This window comes from Pongo abelii, chromosome 4 (genome assembly GCF_028885655.2).
Source record: "Pongo abelii isolate AG06213 chromosome 4, NHGRI_mPonAbe1-v2.0_pri, whole genome shotgun sequence".
NCBI lineage: Eukaryota > Metazoa > Chordata > Mammalia > Primates > Hominidae > Pongo > Pongo abelii.
The window spans coordinates 147753738-147769988 of NC_071989.2; the positions used below are offsets into that span (position 1 = coordinate 147753738).

The following is a 16251-nucleotide window of genomic DNA, read 5'->3' on the forward strand; positions in this document are numbered from 1 at the left end:
CCGCCCCGCCCAAGGATGCCGTGGGGTCACCGCGCCTTAAAGCGGCCGCGTCCACTCCTGAGTCAGCGGCGCCGGCAGCATAAAAGACCTCGGCCCTGCACCCTTCCCTGTCCAGCCCCCATGCCCAACTAACCCCCTTCTCAGCACAAGCCGGAGTACCTGGGGTGGGCTCCAAGCTTTGGCTGACAGGCAGGTGAGGGAATGGCAGGCCCAACTTTCGAAGCCTTGGAGGCAGGAGTTAGGCCCAACTCCACCTATCACAGGTGAGGAAACTGAAGCCCAGCAGGGATCCGCCTGAAGTCAGGCCCTGCTGTGTGCGGTTCAGGCTGTGAGCGGGTGAACCAGACCTTCAGGCCAGCAGACTCAGGTAGAGCCAGCAATTTCATCTTCCCCTCAGCCCCGGGTGTCTTAACATCACTGCAGGGGACCCCCATTGCCATTGCTGGCCTCAACTAGAGCTCTTAAGGGTGCACCCACCACCTTCCTTGACCCCAGTTACACTCTTCCTGATCCCCTTCAGTAGAGTCAGGAGCACCGCTAGAGGCTTCCCTGACTCCTCAGGGCCTCAGGAAGGTCCTACCCCTGGCTGGACCCACTGCCCTCGGTGGGACCTATTGGAAGGAGCTGGAGTGGACAGCTCTAGCTTTCACAGTCTGCCTCAGCACCTAGAACAGGCCCTGGATACCGATGTGGGGTCCTATGGGAAGCTTCGAAGTAGCTTGTGGTCCCAGCTCCAAAGGCCCCTGCTGCCACAACAGCCCTGTGCTCCCCCAGGTATTCACAAGGCCCTAATTTCAGCCCCCACAGCCTTAGGACCTGCCCTGGGGACAGGCGCTGGTGGGGAGGCAACCACCACCTGTCATTGTCTTACAACTGTGGGCACCACTTGCCCTTAAACTTCTGGCTTCAAGGTCCTGCTATGACTCAGGCCCCAGCTGGCCCTGGAGCAAGAGCACTGCCCCCTCCTGTGCACTTGGCCTCAAACTGACCCAGGACAGGCTACACTGGGCTAATCTGACCCCTGAAGTGGGTCCTCTGCCTGGGTGTGTCCCCATGATCACCTAGGGGGCACTCAGTGATGGCTTCTGAAAGAATGTTGCTGCTCCATCCCATCCAGCCCTGCCTGTGCAACTTGTGCAAATCGGGGTCCCTTCCCAGATTGTTTTCTCCACCTTAAAACCACACACAGCATTGTCTTTTCTCTTCCTCCCATTGTGAAGCTCCCATTTGTTTGGGGGAGGTGTCAGCAGGTACAAATGCAATTTGCAGGTATAACATTATTGTCATGTGATGGAAACTGACTTCCCAAATTCCTTGTGGTTCTGGAACCCACTGTCTTTGAAGTTTCTGGTCAGGGCTTCCAGCCCTGTAGTCAAGTTGGGAGAGTTAAATTCACCAGGACACTGGGAGTGGGGTGGAATATTACTGGGTAACCAGGGCTGTTTATATAGGAAGGGATTAAATACCCAAAGGAAGTGGTGGTGCCTACCAGACAACAAAGACCCAGCTCGTCCCCTTGGCTACAAGCCCCCACCTTGTGGACCCCTACCACTACCCAAGAGGGAGGGAAGTAGCAGGGGCTAGAGGCTGGGGACTCCCAAAGCAGAGAAGGCAGAGGCTGCGGATTACAGCCAGAGAACAGGAAAGCGGCGGCCGTTTTATTTTTCCCTGGGATGCTGGTGGCTGCGGGCCTGACGCGTCCCTGAGGCTTTCTTATGCTTCTGGTCCAGAACCTGGGCCATGTAGCTCTCCTGCTGCTTCTGGATCCGGAAGTCAGACATGTGATTCCTGCAACGGAGCCGGCTGGTGGTGGGCTGTGGACAGCCGAGGGTAGGTAGGGGCCAGAGGTCTGGCTCCCCAGTGTCATCAACAACCCCCAGCCGGGCCCAGACCCCTCACCTGAAGATCTGTTTCTGCTGGCTGATAACTTGCTGCAACTCTTTAATCTCATTCTCTTTGCCATTAAGTATATCTTCTTGCTTTATAATGTGAGACTCAATCTCTGTGGGGGAGAGAGGCAGGGAGGAGGGGTGGTTCCCATCCCAGGGCTCCTTCCTGAGATAAGGCATTCCCTCACGGGGCTTTTCAGAGCTTGGCTCCCCACCCAGGAGTTCTCCATGAAGAACTGCTAATACCTTAGTATGAATGAGTTTATTATGCAGTCTTGGGGGAGTGCAGTGTTTGAGGATTGTTGTCAATGACTTCACAAGTCTATTCTGGACCAGAGGACCCACATGAGGGCAGGAGAAGGTCCTTGGAGAGAGGTGGGCAGTCCTGCCCAAAGGCTGGAAGATGACTGGCGCCTGCCCTCAACTCCTGCAGGTCTTTACAGATGTTGCCTCCTTGGAGAAACTCTCTCTCATCTAAAAATTACATTTCCCAGTACTTCCTGTTCCCTCTTGCTGCTTTCTTTTTCTTTCTTTTTTTTTTTTTGTATTTGAGACAGTCTTGCTCTGTCGCCAGGCTGGAGTGCAGTGGCATGATCTTGGCTCACTGCAACCTCCGCCTCCTGAGTTGAAGCAATTCTCCTGCCTCAGCCTCCCGAGTAGCTGGGATTACAGGCGTGCACCACCACGCCCAGCTAATTTTTGTATTTTTAGTAGAGATGGGGTTTCACCATGTTGGCCAGGCTGGTCTCGAACTTCTGACCTCAGGTGATCCGCCCACCTCAGCCTCCCAAAATGCTGGGATTACAGGCATGAGCCACCATGCCCAACATCCTGCTTTATTTTTCTTAACACTTTTACCTAACATACCATATACTTTACTCATCTGTCTTCTCCGCTGCTGGGATGTAAGGTCCACAAGGACAAGGATCTTTGTTTTATTCACGGCTTTATCCCTAAGGCCTAAAACAGTATCTGGCACATAGTAGGTATACAAAAAGTATATTTGCAGACCGAATGAACGGGATGTCCCTGGGGGTTTAGGACTCAGAAAAAAAACCTAGTTCAGTCATCCCAGTCCAAGCAAACTTCCCGAGGGCTGGCTGGATGCCCAGCCTTGTGCCAGGGCTTCAGGGGTGGTGGGATAAGATGGGAGTTGCCTCGATTTTCAGACTTGTTTCCTCATTTCAAAGATGGGGAAAGAGACAGTCCTATCCCACAGTGGTGTGGGGGGGACCCAGTGAGATAGTGGTGGCAAAGCCTACCCCCGAATTAATCGTACATTTGAGGCAAAGATGACTTTCTGAGGCAGGAGGATGGCTTGAGCCCAGGAGTAAGAGACCAGTCTGGGCAACATAGTGAGACCTCACCTCTACAAAACTAAAAAAATAAACAAACAAAAAAACCAGCTGGGCATGGTGGCAGAACGCGCCTATAGTCCTGGCTACTTGCTGAGGCAAGAGGATCACTTGAGCTCAGGAGTTGGGGGCTGCAATGAGCTATGACTGTGCCCCTGCACTCCAGCCTGGGTGACAGAGCAAGACACTGTCTCTAAATAATAAATAAATAAATGATAATTTTTCTGTGTTGGATCAAAATCCAAGGAGGCTGTAGGGATCTGGGGGTGCTTCATTTACATAACTGCCCCACATGGCACCTTGGAAAATTCTGATTCCCACAGAAAGAAAATCCTACTGTCTTCAAAGGTTGGACAAGGGGCCAGTCACAGTGGCTCACGCCTGTAATCCCAGCACTTTGGGAGGCCAAGGCGGGTAGATCACCCGAGGTCAGGAGTTTGACACCAGCCTGGCCAACATGGTAAAACACCGTCTCTACTAAAAATACAAAAATTAGCCGAGTGTGGTGGCACATGCCTGTAATCCCAGCTACTTTGGAGGCTGAGGCAGAAGAATTGCTTGAACCCAGGAGACGGAGGTTGCAGTGAGCCGAGATCGTGCCACTGCACTTCAGCCTAGGTGACAGAGCGAGACTCCGCTTCAAAAAAAAAGGCCAGGCGCGGTGGCTCACGCCTGTAATCCCAGCACTTTGGGAGGCCAAGGTGGGTGGATCACAAAGTCAGGAGATCGAGACCATCCTGGCTAACATGGTGAAACCCTGTCTCTACTAAAAATACAAAAAATTAGCCAGGCATGGTGGCGGGCACCTATAGTCCCAGCTACCTGGGAGGCTGAGGCAGGAGAATGGTGTGAACCTGAGAGACGGAGCTTGCAGTGAGCCGAGATCTCGACACTGCACTCCAGCCTGGGCGGCAGAGCAAGACTCCATCTCAAAAAAAAAAAAAAAAAAGGTTGGACAAGAATTAACTAGAACACAAACTCTGAAAATACAGAAATGTCTAAGCATTTAAGATTTCAAAAGAGAAGACCTGGTAAAAAGTGAAGGCACAGCATGGAAAAGAGGAGACAGGTGAAGGGAGAGAATGAAGACATGAGTTCACCGGGTCACTGTTGAACCTCCTTCCCAGGCGTCCAGCTAAGTGGGATTAATTACTTGTGAAGTTCGTTTGGGAAAAAGAATTAGAAATTTGTGTGACTCTTCGAAAATAAAAGCCTGTGGCACCCGATGATGAGAGAATGGTTAGAAAATCCCTTTGAGAGTAAAGAACTATGTAAGTATAAAAACCAAACTGAAACCACATAAAGGGAGTTTGTAAGGGTGGGGTGGGGTGTGAGGCACTGGCCAGGGTGAGGTTCACATCACCAGACTGGCTCAGGAGGGCTTGTGTCCCACAGGAGGGGTTTAGAATATTCTTGGGGAGGCAGCCAGGACCTGTCCCCATGACACACACACCTTCCAACAAGCAGATCCAAAGCCCCGTGAGCTTGACTGATCTCTGTTGGAAGGAAATGACCTAGGGGAAGGAGGTCTCTGGCCCCACCAGGAAAGAACCCCAGGTTCTTTTTTGGGAAGTAAGGGGATGCTCAGGGAGAGGGCAAGACTGAGGGGACCAATGGTCTTGAGCATGGGGGCAGTGACTGCCTGTTGGGCCCTGCCATGGCAGAAGCCAGTGACCAAACTACTATGAGACCTGTCAGCCTGCCTGGCCAGATCAAGATGTCAGCCTGCTGGCATCTTCCCAGTGAGAGCACTCACCAGGGGAGAGAGAAGGCTGAACTGGTGAAAGGCAGGGTACTCAAGGCTCCACGTGGGAGCCCCACCAGGAAGGACCTTGAAACTCTTGCGCTTGGGCTCTGGCCTACTGGAGATCTGCTGCAGTGAACAAAGCAGATGTTGTGCCTGGAATTCATACCTACTTTTTTTTTTTTTTTTTGAGACAGAGTTTCACTCTTGTTGCCCAGGCTGGAGTGCAATGGCACGATCCTGGCTCACTGCAACCTCTGCCTCCTGGGTTCAAGCAGTTCTCCTGTCTCAGCCTCCTGAGTACCTGGTATTACAGGTGCCTGCCTCTACGCCCGGGTAATTTTTGGTATTTTTAGTAGAGATGGGGTTTCACCCTGTTGGCCAGGCTGGTCTCGAACTCCTGACCTCAGGTGATCCGCTTGCCTTGGCCTCCCAAAGTGTTGGGATTACAGGCATGAGCCACCGCGCCCAGCCCATACTTAAACTGGGTAAGGGGAGTTTAGCATTCCGGGAAATGAAAGGGGCTCCTGAGGTGTACGGGCATGTGTAGCTGACTCAGAAGGTGCCCCACAACTTATGGCACCAACTGAGCCAAACAAGTGGCCCCCAGGCATCTGCACAGGGCAGAGTTGAAAACTGGCAGCCCACAGATATTTTACTTGGCCTACACGACAGTTTTAACATTTCAAAATCAACTGCCGACACTAAAAAGTCAGAAAAGCTTCCATTGAAACTTGGTTTTGGCTGGGTGCGGTGGCTCACTCCTGTAATCCCAGCATTTTGGGAGGCTGAGGTGGGCGGATCACCTGAGGGCAGAAGTTCGAGACCAGCCTGACCAACATGGTGAAACCCCATCTCTACTAAAAATACAAGAATTAGCCGGGCATGGTGGTGCACGCCTGTAATCCTAGCTACTCGGGAGGCTGTGGCAGAAGAATCACTTGAACCCAGGAGACGGAGGTTGCAGTGAGCCGTGTGCCACTGCACTCCAGCCTAGGCAACAGAGCAAGACTCCATCTCAAAAAAATAAAACAAAACAACTTGGTTTCACTGGGCATGGTGGCTCACACCTGTAGTCCCAGCTACTTGAGAGGTTGAGGTGGATGAATCACTCGAGCCCAGGCATTTGAGACCAGCCTGGGCAGCATAGTGACACCCAGTCTTAGAAAAATAAAAATAACTCTTAGTTTCCATTTTAAAGATCTGGCAATCCTAGCCCCCTGTCACCACATGCACCCTTCCCTATTGAGTCCTGACCCTCAGACTAAGGATCAGGTCCCAAATAGGACAGTGCTTGCCCTGTGTTCCTCTTGTATCAGAGTTAGGAGTAACCCATCAAAAGTGGGAAAACAAAAGGTGGACTAAGAAGGTTGTATGTTTCAGGAAAAATGGGAACAAGCCCATTCCTTTATGGCGGTGAAGAATATAGTACACCGACTGCTTCCCTCATTTCCGTGGCCTGCCTGGTCCCTTAAGGCCTTTTCGAAGGTATGGCCCACCCGGGCCTGCCTGTATCCTCAGCTGGGGACAGGTGTTAGAGTGAAACCCTGCCTTTGACACAGGCACTGGGTGGTTAGGAAAGAGCCCGTTTATATAACCGTGGTGGAGAGCACGGGCCTCCCGCCTACCATTGCACTTGGTGATGAGCTGGTCCTTCTTGCTGGACTCCTGTAGGACTTTGCTCTTGACACTGGAGAGCCTGGGTGGGGAAGATAAGATGGGAGGGTGGGCAGGCTAGCAAGCAGATGCGTCCCCCAAACCCCACATCCCCTACTGAGGCCCACTCACGCTTTTTCAAAGGCCAGCTTCTCTTTCTCCAGCTGCTTGGATAGCACCTCTACCTCTCCAAGGGCAAACTGTAACTTCTCCTCTTCCTTGGCCAGGAGGACCTTGGTTTTGGCATGGGCAGCTTTCTCTTCCTGCAGGGCAGCAGCAGTCACCTCATTACCCTAGGCCGCCTTGGGTCTCCTAGACTCCCTTAACCAGCCCCCCTTCTCAGAGGGACACACAGAAGCCACAGCACAGGGAGATTCTGGCCACCTTGTTACTGGGGCTGGAGGTTCTCAGAGGCCGACCTTTCTTTTTTCTTTTTTTTTAAGACAGAGTCTCACTCTGTTGCACAGGCTGGAGTGCAGTGGCATGATCTCAGCTCAGTGCAACCTTTGCCTCCTGGGTTCAAGCAATTCTCCTGTCTCAGCCTCCCAAGTAGCTGGGATTACAGGCGCCTGCCACCACGCATGCTTGGCTAATATATATATTTGTATTTTTAGTAGAGACAGGGTTTCACCATGTTGGCCAGGCTGGTCTCGAACTCCTGACCTCAAGTGATTTGCCCGCCTTGGCCTCCCAAAGAGCTGGGATTATAGTTGTGAGCCACCGCACCAATCGGAGGCTAATACTTAATGAGCCTGCCTAACCACAGGGGTCCTGGGAAACGGGGGAAGATTAGGAGACTGCAGAGGCCATTACTTACCACCAGCTTCTTCTCCACTGCCTGGAACTCTTCTTTACTGACAAAATTTTCGTCCTGGAGAACCATCTGCAACAGAGCCTGGCTGAGGGAGGGCCTGGGGCTGGAGTAGAAGGGGCGTCCTCTAGGGACCAGGACCAAAAGCGGATAACAGGATGATACTCTTGGTACCTAGAATGAGACTGAGGCCTTGGGAAGGGAGAACTCAGTTCCACAGATAAACTGAGACTCAGCTCTAAGTGCTGCCCTCAAGGAGCAGCCAGTCTCATGGAGGAGGCAGTCCACAGCTAGCACTTCTAACATGTTGTGTGCCTTGATGGGGAGACATAAGGGGATCTGGGGCCCAGAGGAGGCCCCAACCCAGCCTGGGGAAGGGTCAGAATCACTTCCGGAGAAGGGGACGTTAGACCTGAGATCTGACTGCTATATAGGGTGGGCCAGAAGAGGGATAGAGAGAAAAGCACTCTCGATGGTGGGGATACACATGCCAAGGTCAGCTGCCAAGAGGAAGACCTGGGTAGCTTCAGGGAATCAAAGGCAATTCAGTGCCTAGAGCTCCATACATTTTGTTGAATGAGAGCATTAGGGTAGCAAATACGACATGTCTCTCCCCCTTTCCCCCACATTCAACTTCCCAGAAGGGAAGAAATTGTCTAAGAACAACTTAGAATGAGAAATAGATGTGAAGCCAGTTTTATTTCTGAGATGGAGATACATCCCAACCTTCTTATCAAGACAGGAAAACAAAACCAGAAAAACCATGAACTCCAGCTGGCCAGGATTCTATTATGCCTACCCAGGTAATCTGTGACTGCAATGCTTTGCACCCATTAGCTGGGGTTTGATTGAGAAGGCAAAAGCTAAGGCATGTAAAGTTCTTGGAGGCCCCTAAGTTAGCGTTGGCAAGGGCCAAATCTGCGCTTACTGCATTCAACATGGCACTGCCTTTGACTCTCGGGAAGGGAGTCCATAATAGAAGGGATGACAGTTTCTCGGCCTGCACACGAGGGCCATGGGAACTCAGTGACGTCCTCTCCACTGAAAATGGGGAAACTGAGGCTCAGGGACTCTCTACCATCTCTTGCAGCAACCAGGCAAACGGAAGGGAGAATATGGCTTGATTTTAGTTAAAATTTCCTGGTTCAGGAAGGTCCGCCCCTTTTTGGCTCCACCCCTACAGACTGAGCCCGGCCTCCTCCTGATGACGCCATGGGCCATGCGTTCTAACCACGGCCCCCCGCATCGGAACAGGTTCTGGCCCCGCCCCCACCAGTGAGGCATCCGGCCCCGCGTCTCCCCAAACTCCTCTGGCTGCGTACCACGTTCCTCAGCTGGTGGATTAGTTCCTCCTGAGACTCAATCACGTCCCGCAGTTGATCGAAAGCGAGACACACAGATCCTGACCCCGCCTTCGACCACCCGAGGGGCGTCGCCATCTTTCGCCCCCGCCAGCTAGTTGGAAATGGCTGCCTCGGGGGTGATCCCCGCCGTCGCCCACCAATGAGAATGCGACGCCACAGAGCACCCTGGCAACGGGGGGCGGAGACTTCCTCTGTTAGCGGGGCGAGGGAACGCCTCTTAAAGGAGCCGCCTGGAGCGGGGAAACTGCTGACAACCCTTAAGGCATTTAAGTTTATAGGAAATTGCGCTTTTATTACGTCTTCTGTTTCTCACGCAGTCCTGAGAAGCCGGCAGGGCCCGGCTTGTACTTTCCTTGCCTGCGACACCAGCCTTCAGCCTTCACCCAGGGCCTGTTAAACCGCATGACCACGAAGCAAGAGCCAGCATAGGCAACTCCCGCATCTTTAGCTTCTCGTGCCTCTTTCTCCAAATCTTTATCCTAATCTCCAAATTTCCTCCATTGTATGAGATTCCAGCCTCCTGGAACACACTTAGTACTTAGGGGTCCTAAGCCTAAGCACGGCAGATAGACGAAGATAAAAAATGAGAATGGCTACACCTGAGATCAAAGTCTTCATACTTGATACCAGGCTCTGGGCAGCTGCACTAGAGTCATGTGCCACCACCCGAGGAGGAGGACCCTGAAGAGATTAGGAGGACTGAAGAGGGCTTGAAGGAGGAGAGTTTAGTAAAATGAAGTCAGGGAAGGATACGGTGATTACGCACACTCACCAAGTCTCTATTGAAGGCTTTTTTTTTTTTTTCTTGGAAACCCAAATAAGATTAGGTTTGGAGAACATCAGAGCGAATATATATTGTGTTCACTATTTCGTGGCACCGTTATGTTTATATTATTTCATGTGACCCTCATGGAACTCCTATCAGTCCCTTTTTACCTAGGCTCTATGAGAATGAGAATGAATAACTTGCCCAAGGTCACTCTAATAAGTTGTGGAACTGAGTTCTGCTATGGGCAGTTTGGTTCCAGAGTCCATGTTTTTGTTTTTTGTTTGTTTGTTTTTTGAGATGTAGTCTCGCTCTGTTGCCCAGGCTGGAGTGCAGGGACGTGATCTCGGCTCACTGCAACATTCGCCTTCCGGGTTCAAGCGATTCTTCTGCCTCAGCCTCCCAAGTAGCTAGGATTACAAGCGCCCGCCACCACGCCTGGCTAATTTTCATATTTTTAGTAGAGACGGGGGTTTCACCATGTTGGCCAGGCTGGTCTTGAACTCCTGACCTCAGGTGATCCGCCCGCCTCGGCCTCCCAAAGTGCTGGGATTACAGGCATGAACCACCGCGCTGGGCCTGGAGTTCATGTTCTTAACCAGGATGCTGTGCTGCATTTGTGTTGCACGTCATGTGTGGAAGTTATGGAATTTGATACCCCCAAGTAGGAAATGACTATACTAACAAGGAGTTTGGAAAAAAAGTTACCAGTGACTATGAAAGGAGGCAGAAAGCTCAGGGTAAGTCATTCAAGCTGCTCCCCAAAACTCCCGAGGGGCCTGACAAACTTGGCCATCCCTGTGGTTCTCTCTGCGGGAGCCCTTGTTTTGTTTCTTGCATTTATTTTCATGGACTTGGAGACAAGGCCATCTCTGTTGACCTCTCTCTCTCTCTCTTTTTTTTTTTTTTGAGACGGAGTCTTGCTCTGTCGCCCAGGCTGGAGTGCAGTGGAGCAATCTTGGCTCACTGCAACCTCTGCCTCCCAGGTTTGAGCGATTCTCCCAACTCAGCCTCCCCAGTAGCTGGGATTACAGGCACCTGCTATCATACCCAGGTGATTTTTTTTTGTATTTTTGTAGAGATGGGGTTTCACCATGTTGGCTAGGCTGGTCTCGAACTCCTGACCTCAGGTGATCGGCCAACCTCAGCCTCCCACAGTGCTGGGATTATAGGCGTGAGCCACTGTGCCCAGCCGACCTCTGTTAAAGGGCCTAGAACAATACAGTTCAATAGAATTTCTAGTGATGAAAATGTTCTACAGCTGCACTATTCAATAGCCACTAGCCACATGTGGCTCTTCAGCAGTTGAAACGTAGCTCATGTGACTGAGAAATTGCTTTAAATTTTTTTTTTATTATTTTCTCAAGATCACCTTAATCATGGCTCTTTAAAATTTTTAGTTTAAATGGCCATGTGTGGCTACTGGCTACTGTACTGGAAAGTGTGTGCCTAGAGGGCACTGTGTAGGTTGTGTGCCTCAGCACAGACCCTCTCAGAACTTGGTGTACCAAATGTGAATGTTCACCTGAATCACCCTGCACAAAGCTGCACATTCCTCTGGGGCAGTGATTCCTGAGCCTTCCCCAAGAACTGCATTCCCTCCCTAGGGTCTTTCATGAGGCACTGCTTGATGTCCCTTGGTATCCAACATCCACCTTCACCAGCTGGAACAGGCTGCTCTCTGCGTATTTGGGGCAAAACCCTGGAGAGCAGTAGGCTCCAGCAGCTACCTGGGGGTGGAAGCTTATGAACAAGAGAGAACCCTGGATCCAGGTCTGCACCTGCTTCCTGGCATGGACATGAGGGGTGGTCACCCTGGTTGGGCACTACCACAGACTCCTCTATATGTTGAAAGGCACTTTGGGCTCCTGGTCAACCGGGACTCAGTGAGACTCAGGATGACATGACATCACAAACAGCTCTGTGATCCTGCCAGGGAAGGGCTGCCTTTCTGCACAGGCTTGTCATTTTGGCTGATGTTCTGGTTATCTATTAGTGCATAATAAACCACCCCCCATTTTTTTTTAAGTCATTGAAAAACATCATTTTGTTCATGAATCTGGAATTTGGCAAGGCTCAATGGTGAAAGCTTATCTCTGCTCCATGCAGTGTGAGCTGGGATGGTTCAACGGGGAGTTAGAAGTTCCAGTTCCAACATGGCTCACTCACGTGACTGGCAAGTTGGTGCTGTCAGCTGGGAGCTCTGCTAGGGCTGAGGACCAAAGGTCTTGGTTCCTCTCCATAGGCTGCCTGGACTTTCTGATAGCATGAAGATTGGGTTAAAGAGAAAGCATTCAAAGTGACAGAAAATGGAAGATGCCAGTTTCTTAAGGCCTGGGCCTGATACCTGGCACAGTGTCATTTTTGCTGTATTCTATTGGTCAAGGAGTCAGAGTCCAGATTCCAGAGGAGGGCACACAGATTCCGCCCCCACCCCACCACCTTTCAATGGGAGTAGTGTCAAAGAATTTGGGCTGCACTTTTAGAGCAAATCCTTATGACAGATGGCACACCACTCCCTTCAAGGTTCATTTCAGGTAAAACCAGTCAGGAACTTAGTCTAGTGGGAAGAGTCAGACAATAATCAAACAACCAGATAAATCTAAAGAGAAACTTAGCCAGGTGGGGCTAAGATTCTGTGCAAGGGAAAGCTTCTGTGAGGAAGTGATGTTTGAGCTGAAGCCTATTAAGGTAACTAGGAAGCACTTAGCAAAGAGGGTAGGGGCAGGTGAGTAGGTAGGGATACCAGAAAAAGGAAACAGTATACACAAAGTCCCTGGGGCAAAAGGGGTTGGTAGAGTGTAGTAACTAAAGGGTAGCATGGCATAAAAGAAAAAGATTATAGGGCAAGAGGGGGCTTGGGCAGTGGGTAGAGACCAAGAACTTGGGAGAGCCTTGCTAAGCAAGGTAGGCCATGCTAAGGATTTTGGTGATTTTTATTTTAGGGACAAAAGAAAGCTACTGAAATATTTTAAGCAAGAGGATGACGTGATCCAATTTATGCTTGGAAAAGATCTCTTTGGTTGCAGTGAGGTATACAGATTGGAGTGGGGCTGTATAAGTGCACAGAGACCACTTTAACTGAGAAGGCTACTGCAGTGAAAGTGGATGGTAATTTGAGAGTCAGATAGTGTCAGAGATGAGAGTAGGTTTAGGATATTCTGGAGGTAAAATTGATGGAACTTAACAGAGAGAGGGGATATGGGGACAAGGAAAAGGTGTTTTGGCTGTCTATTGCTAAAAACCACCATAAAATGTAATGGCTTCTAACAGCAACTTCTTTTTTTTTTTTTTTTTTTTTTTAAAGACAGAGTCTTACACTGTTGCCCAGGCTGGAGCGCAGTGGTGCGATCCCAGCTCACTGCAACCTCTGCCTCCCGGCCTCAAGCAATCCTCCCACCTTAACCTTCCTAGTAGCTGGAACTGTAGGTGTGCAGCTAATTTTTGTATTTTTCGGTAGAGACAGGGTTTCATCACGTTGCCCAGGCTGGTCTTGAACTCCTGGGCTCAAGCCATCTGCCTGGCTCAGCATCCTAAAGTGTTGGAATTACAGGCATGAGCCACTGCACCTGCAAAAAAATGGCTGCAATCATTTTATTATTTGCTCACAATTCTGCAGTCTGGCAGGACTTGGTGGGGCAGCACATTTCTGCTCTGCCCATCATCTGGGGTAACACAAATGGCTCAACTTGAATTATGTGTTTGGGTCCTCAGTTCTTGCTGTCAGCTTGGTTGCTGGGTTCTCTTCTGCATGGCTTCTCCTTTGGTTAGTGTAGTGGTCTCAGGTAGTTGAATTTACATGGTAGCTGGCTTCCCTCCAAGTACAAAAATGGAAGCTGCCAGTTTTGCCACATTCTGTTGGTTAAAGATAAAAGGCCAGCCCCGATTAGAAAAGGGACTACACAAAGGCATAAATATTAGGGGATGCCAAATTAAGTCTACCACACAAAGTTTCCTGGAGTTTTGACTTTTTAATTTTTTTTTTTTTTTTGAGATGGAGTCTTACTCTGTTGCCCAGACTAGAGTGCAATGGTGCAATCTCGGCTCACTGCAACCTCTACCTTCCAGGTTCAAGCGATTCTTCTGCCTCAGCCTCCTGAGTAGCTGGGATTACACACACCTGCCATCATGCCTCGCTAATTCTTGTATTTTTAGTAGGGATGGGGATTCCTCCATGTTGGTCAGGCTGGTCTCGAACTCCCGACCTCAGGTGATTCACCCACCTCAGCCTCCCAAAGTGCTGGGATTACAGGTGTGAGTCACTGTGCCCAGCCAACTTTTTAATTTTATTGTTAGAGACGGGGTCTTGCTATATCACTCAGGCTGGTCTCAAGCTCCTGGCCTCAAGTGATCCTCCCACCTCAGCCTCCAGAGGTAGCTGGGATACAGGTGTGCACAACCGTGCCTGGCTTGGGTTGATGACTTTGGCACTTGGATGGGTGGAAGTGCTAGTGATGGAAATGGGAGCACTGGAAGTCTCCCTTCCATTCTCCTTCACTAAATAAAAATCCACTCATCTCTGTAGGGAAGGGTGATTATATTTCACATATTTCTTCCTCAGAGTTGCTTTCACTGACCCCTCAGACTGGGTTAAATCCCTTTGTTATACAGTCTGTGGTCCCCTTGGTCTCCCTTTAGCTATTCATTGCACTGGGGAGTGCTGTGGAAAGCCTGGCCTCCCCCTTAGATGTGAGCTCCAGGAGTCTTGGTGCTGGGCCTCACCTGTTCCCTGACCCCCATTCCAAAAACCCAGCCCCCCTGGCTCAGACTAAGTTCTCAATCATTGCTGAACTGAATCTCATATCACTTTCTTTTTCAAATGAAAGCTATCATGACCAGTTAGGATCATGTAAATATCATTTACTATATTTTTAAACCAAAACTTTCCTAAATATGGGCCACTAGGACCAAAGCCAGCAAGGAACTGGGATAACACCTGAGTTTCTGATGCTAAGTGTAGTTTTGATCTGTATATTTGGCTGTGAGGTACTGCAACTGCTGTTATCTGATAGAAAATGTGGAACGGATGCCAACAACGCTATCTACTATTCTAAATGCAAATAATCCCACTGACGGGTGAGGGAAGACTGGAGCAGGCGTCAAAAGCTTCTTTAGTCGGAAGTGGCTGCAAGGGAGTCAGGTGATGTGCAGTGGCCAAGGATGCCATGGGCAAAGGTAAAAGAACCAAGGAAAAGTAGCCATTCTTTTAATATAAAATTGTTTAATGTTTTTCTTTGTTGCAATACACTCAATCCAGATGTAGCGGATGAGGTGGCCAGATTTTTTCTAGATTCTTAGTCCACCAGGAGCTGATTCCATTTGTGTCATGCCTACTCTGGTCACAGAACATTCACATCTTTAATTCCAAATACTGAGCGTGATGAAAATGATGTAATCAGTATCTAACACGAGTATATACTTTCTTGGTGGCCACTGCATGACATATCAACAGTGCAGCCCTCAAAAAAAAGATGTTTTGTAACTTGGCCCTTTCCAAAAATAAATATATTAGGACACTAAGCTTACACCTTAAATGAGGGCAGAATAAATATGAATGAAGTGCAAGCTCCTGTGAGGAGCAGTACATGCAGAGGATGCACTTGCTTGTGTGGTGTGGCCTGGTGTAACAGAAAGCCACTGGAACCGCACAGTGCCTCCTCACAAAGCCCGTCCTGGGTATGATGAGGAAAAAGAATGACACATAGCTTGGCCAGGCTGCTGGAACCCATGTTCCAGTGGCATCTGGAGTTCACTGTATTTTCTTTTTTCTTTTTTTTTTTTTTTTTTTTTGAGACAGAGTCTCGCTCTGTCACCCAGGCTGGAGTGCAGTGACGTGATCTCGGCTTTCTGCAACCTCTGCCTCCCAGGCTCAAGCGATTCTTCTGCCTCAGCCTCCCGAGGAGCTGGGATTACAGACACCTGCTACCACGCCTGCCTAATTTTTGTATTTTTAGTAGAGATGGGGTTTCACCATGTTGGCCAGGCTGGTCTCGAACTCCTGACCTCAAATGATCTGCCTGCTTCAGCCTTTCAAAGTGCTGGGATTACAGGCATGAGCCACTGTGCCCGGCCAGTTCACTGTATTTTCTAACAATTTCCAACAGAAAGCACAACAGTGACATTTCCTTACTGGTCACTGCTCCCGTGCTGTGAGGCCTGGAGCTGATCAAGGAAGCTTACACATTTCCCGGCTTGCACAGATGAACTCTAGGGTTGCTAATCTGGGGACGTGGATTCCTTCAAGCTCTTTGTGATGAGAAGGATTTTCATCCTCCTTTCCTCACTGCCGATCATGCGGTAGAGAGAGCACCTTCATTTGAATGAGAGCTTCAGTTTCTGCTTGAGCCTCAAGCCCTATTTCTGAGCCCTGCTCCTATCACACACGTCTCCAATCTGCAGTAATGCTCAAAGAAACAGTCTAGAGCTGGGTGCCAAGCTCCGACAGCAAGAATAAGCCCTACCTAGTTATGTATGATCAGGAGATCTTCCAAAGGATGTAGGCGAGAGGAAAAAGCTTATTTTACCACCATGCAGACAACCCATCTAAAATATAACCCAGGAAATTATAGCTTAACAATATTCTGGATAGTATCAAATAGATAAATCCTTCAACCAAAAGCAAATACAGTTCCCTTGAGGAAAAACAGATGTGAATGTTGTGGTCTA

The 16251-nt window shown here is 49.8% G+C and overlaps 2 protein-coding genes and 1 long non-coding RNA gene across 12 annotated transcripts in view; 1 reads left to right on the top strand and 2 right to left on the bottom strand.

The window, feature by feature from the left end:
- Window positions 1-1318: 1318 nt before the first annotated feature.
- On the bottom strand, window positions 1319-10762 carry SPATA24 (spermatogenesis associated 24). 7 transcript variants are annotated; one of them, XM_024247532.3, is made up of 6 exons: window positions 8778-10762; window positions 7462-7527; window positions 6777-6907; window positions 6617-6687; window positions 1900-2002; window positions 1319-1814 (listed from the first exon to the last, which is right to left on the bottom strand). In XM_024247532.3, exons 1-6 carry the CDS (start codon window positions 8892-8894, stop codon window positions 1373-1375), a joined length of 930 nt encoding a protein of 309 aa, XP_024103300.2. In that variant the 5' UTR covers window positions 8895-10762; the 3' UTR covers window positions 1319-1372. The 7 variants fall into 7 exon arrangements, with proteins under 7 accessions (XP_024103300.2, XP_054412594.1, XP_054412595.1 ...); XM_054556619.2 differs by having other exon boundaries at window positions 7462-7629; XM_054556620.2 differs by having other exon boundaries at window positions 7462-7582; window positions 8778-9068.
- Window positions 10763-13161: 2399 nt separating this feature from the next.
- DNAJC18 (DnaJ heat shock protein family (Hsp40) member C18) overlaps window positions 13162-16251 on the bottom strand; it is a 35993-nt gene continuing 32903 nt past the window's right edge. For all 4 annotated transcript variants that reach the window (XR_008525752.2, XM_054556617.1, XM_009241100.3 and 1 more), the window contains one exon: window positions 13162-13440. Coding sequence is in view for 3 of the 4 variants with exons in the window: in XM_054556617.1 (XP_054412592.1) it covers window positions 13439-13440 (2 nt within the window). In the remaining variant the exon portion in view is untranslated. The remainder of the gene's footprint in view (window positions 13441-16251) is intronic.
- On the top strand, window positions 13528-16214 carry LOC129059716 (uncharacterized). The gene is made up of 3 exons (XR_008525753.2): window positions 13528-13974; window positions 14572-14760; window positions 15383-16214. It is a non-coding gene; the product is annotated as an uncharacterized LOC129059716 (long non-coding RNA).

Excerpts from the sequence above, each read along its gene's own strand:
- SPATA24 (XM_054556619.2), bottom strand. The coding sequence starts at position 8,894 with ATGGCGACGCCCCTCGGGTGGTCGAAGGCGGGGTCAGGATCTGTGTGT. Across the intron at positions 7,630-8,777 it reads TCCACCAGCTGAGGAACGTG|GTACCAAGAGTATCATCCTG; the intron begins GTACGCAGCCAG and ends GTCTCATTCTAG. Across the intron at positions 6,688-6,776 it reads AAGCTGGCCTTTGAAAAAGC|GCTCTCCAGTGTCAAGAGCA; the intron begins GTGAGTGGGCCT and ends TTCCCCACCCAG.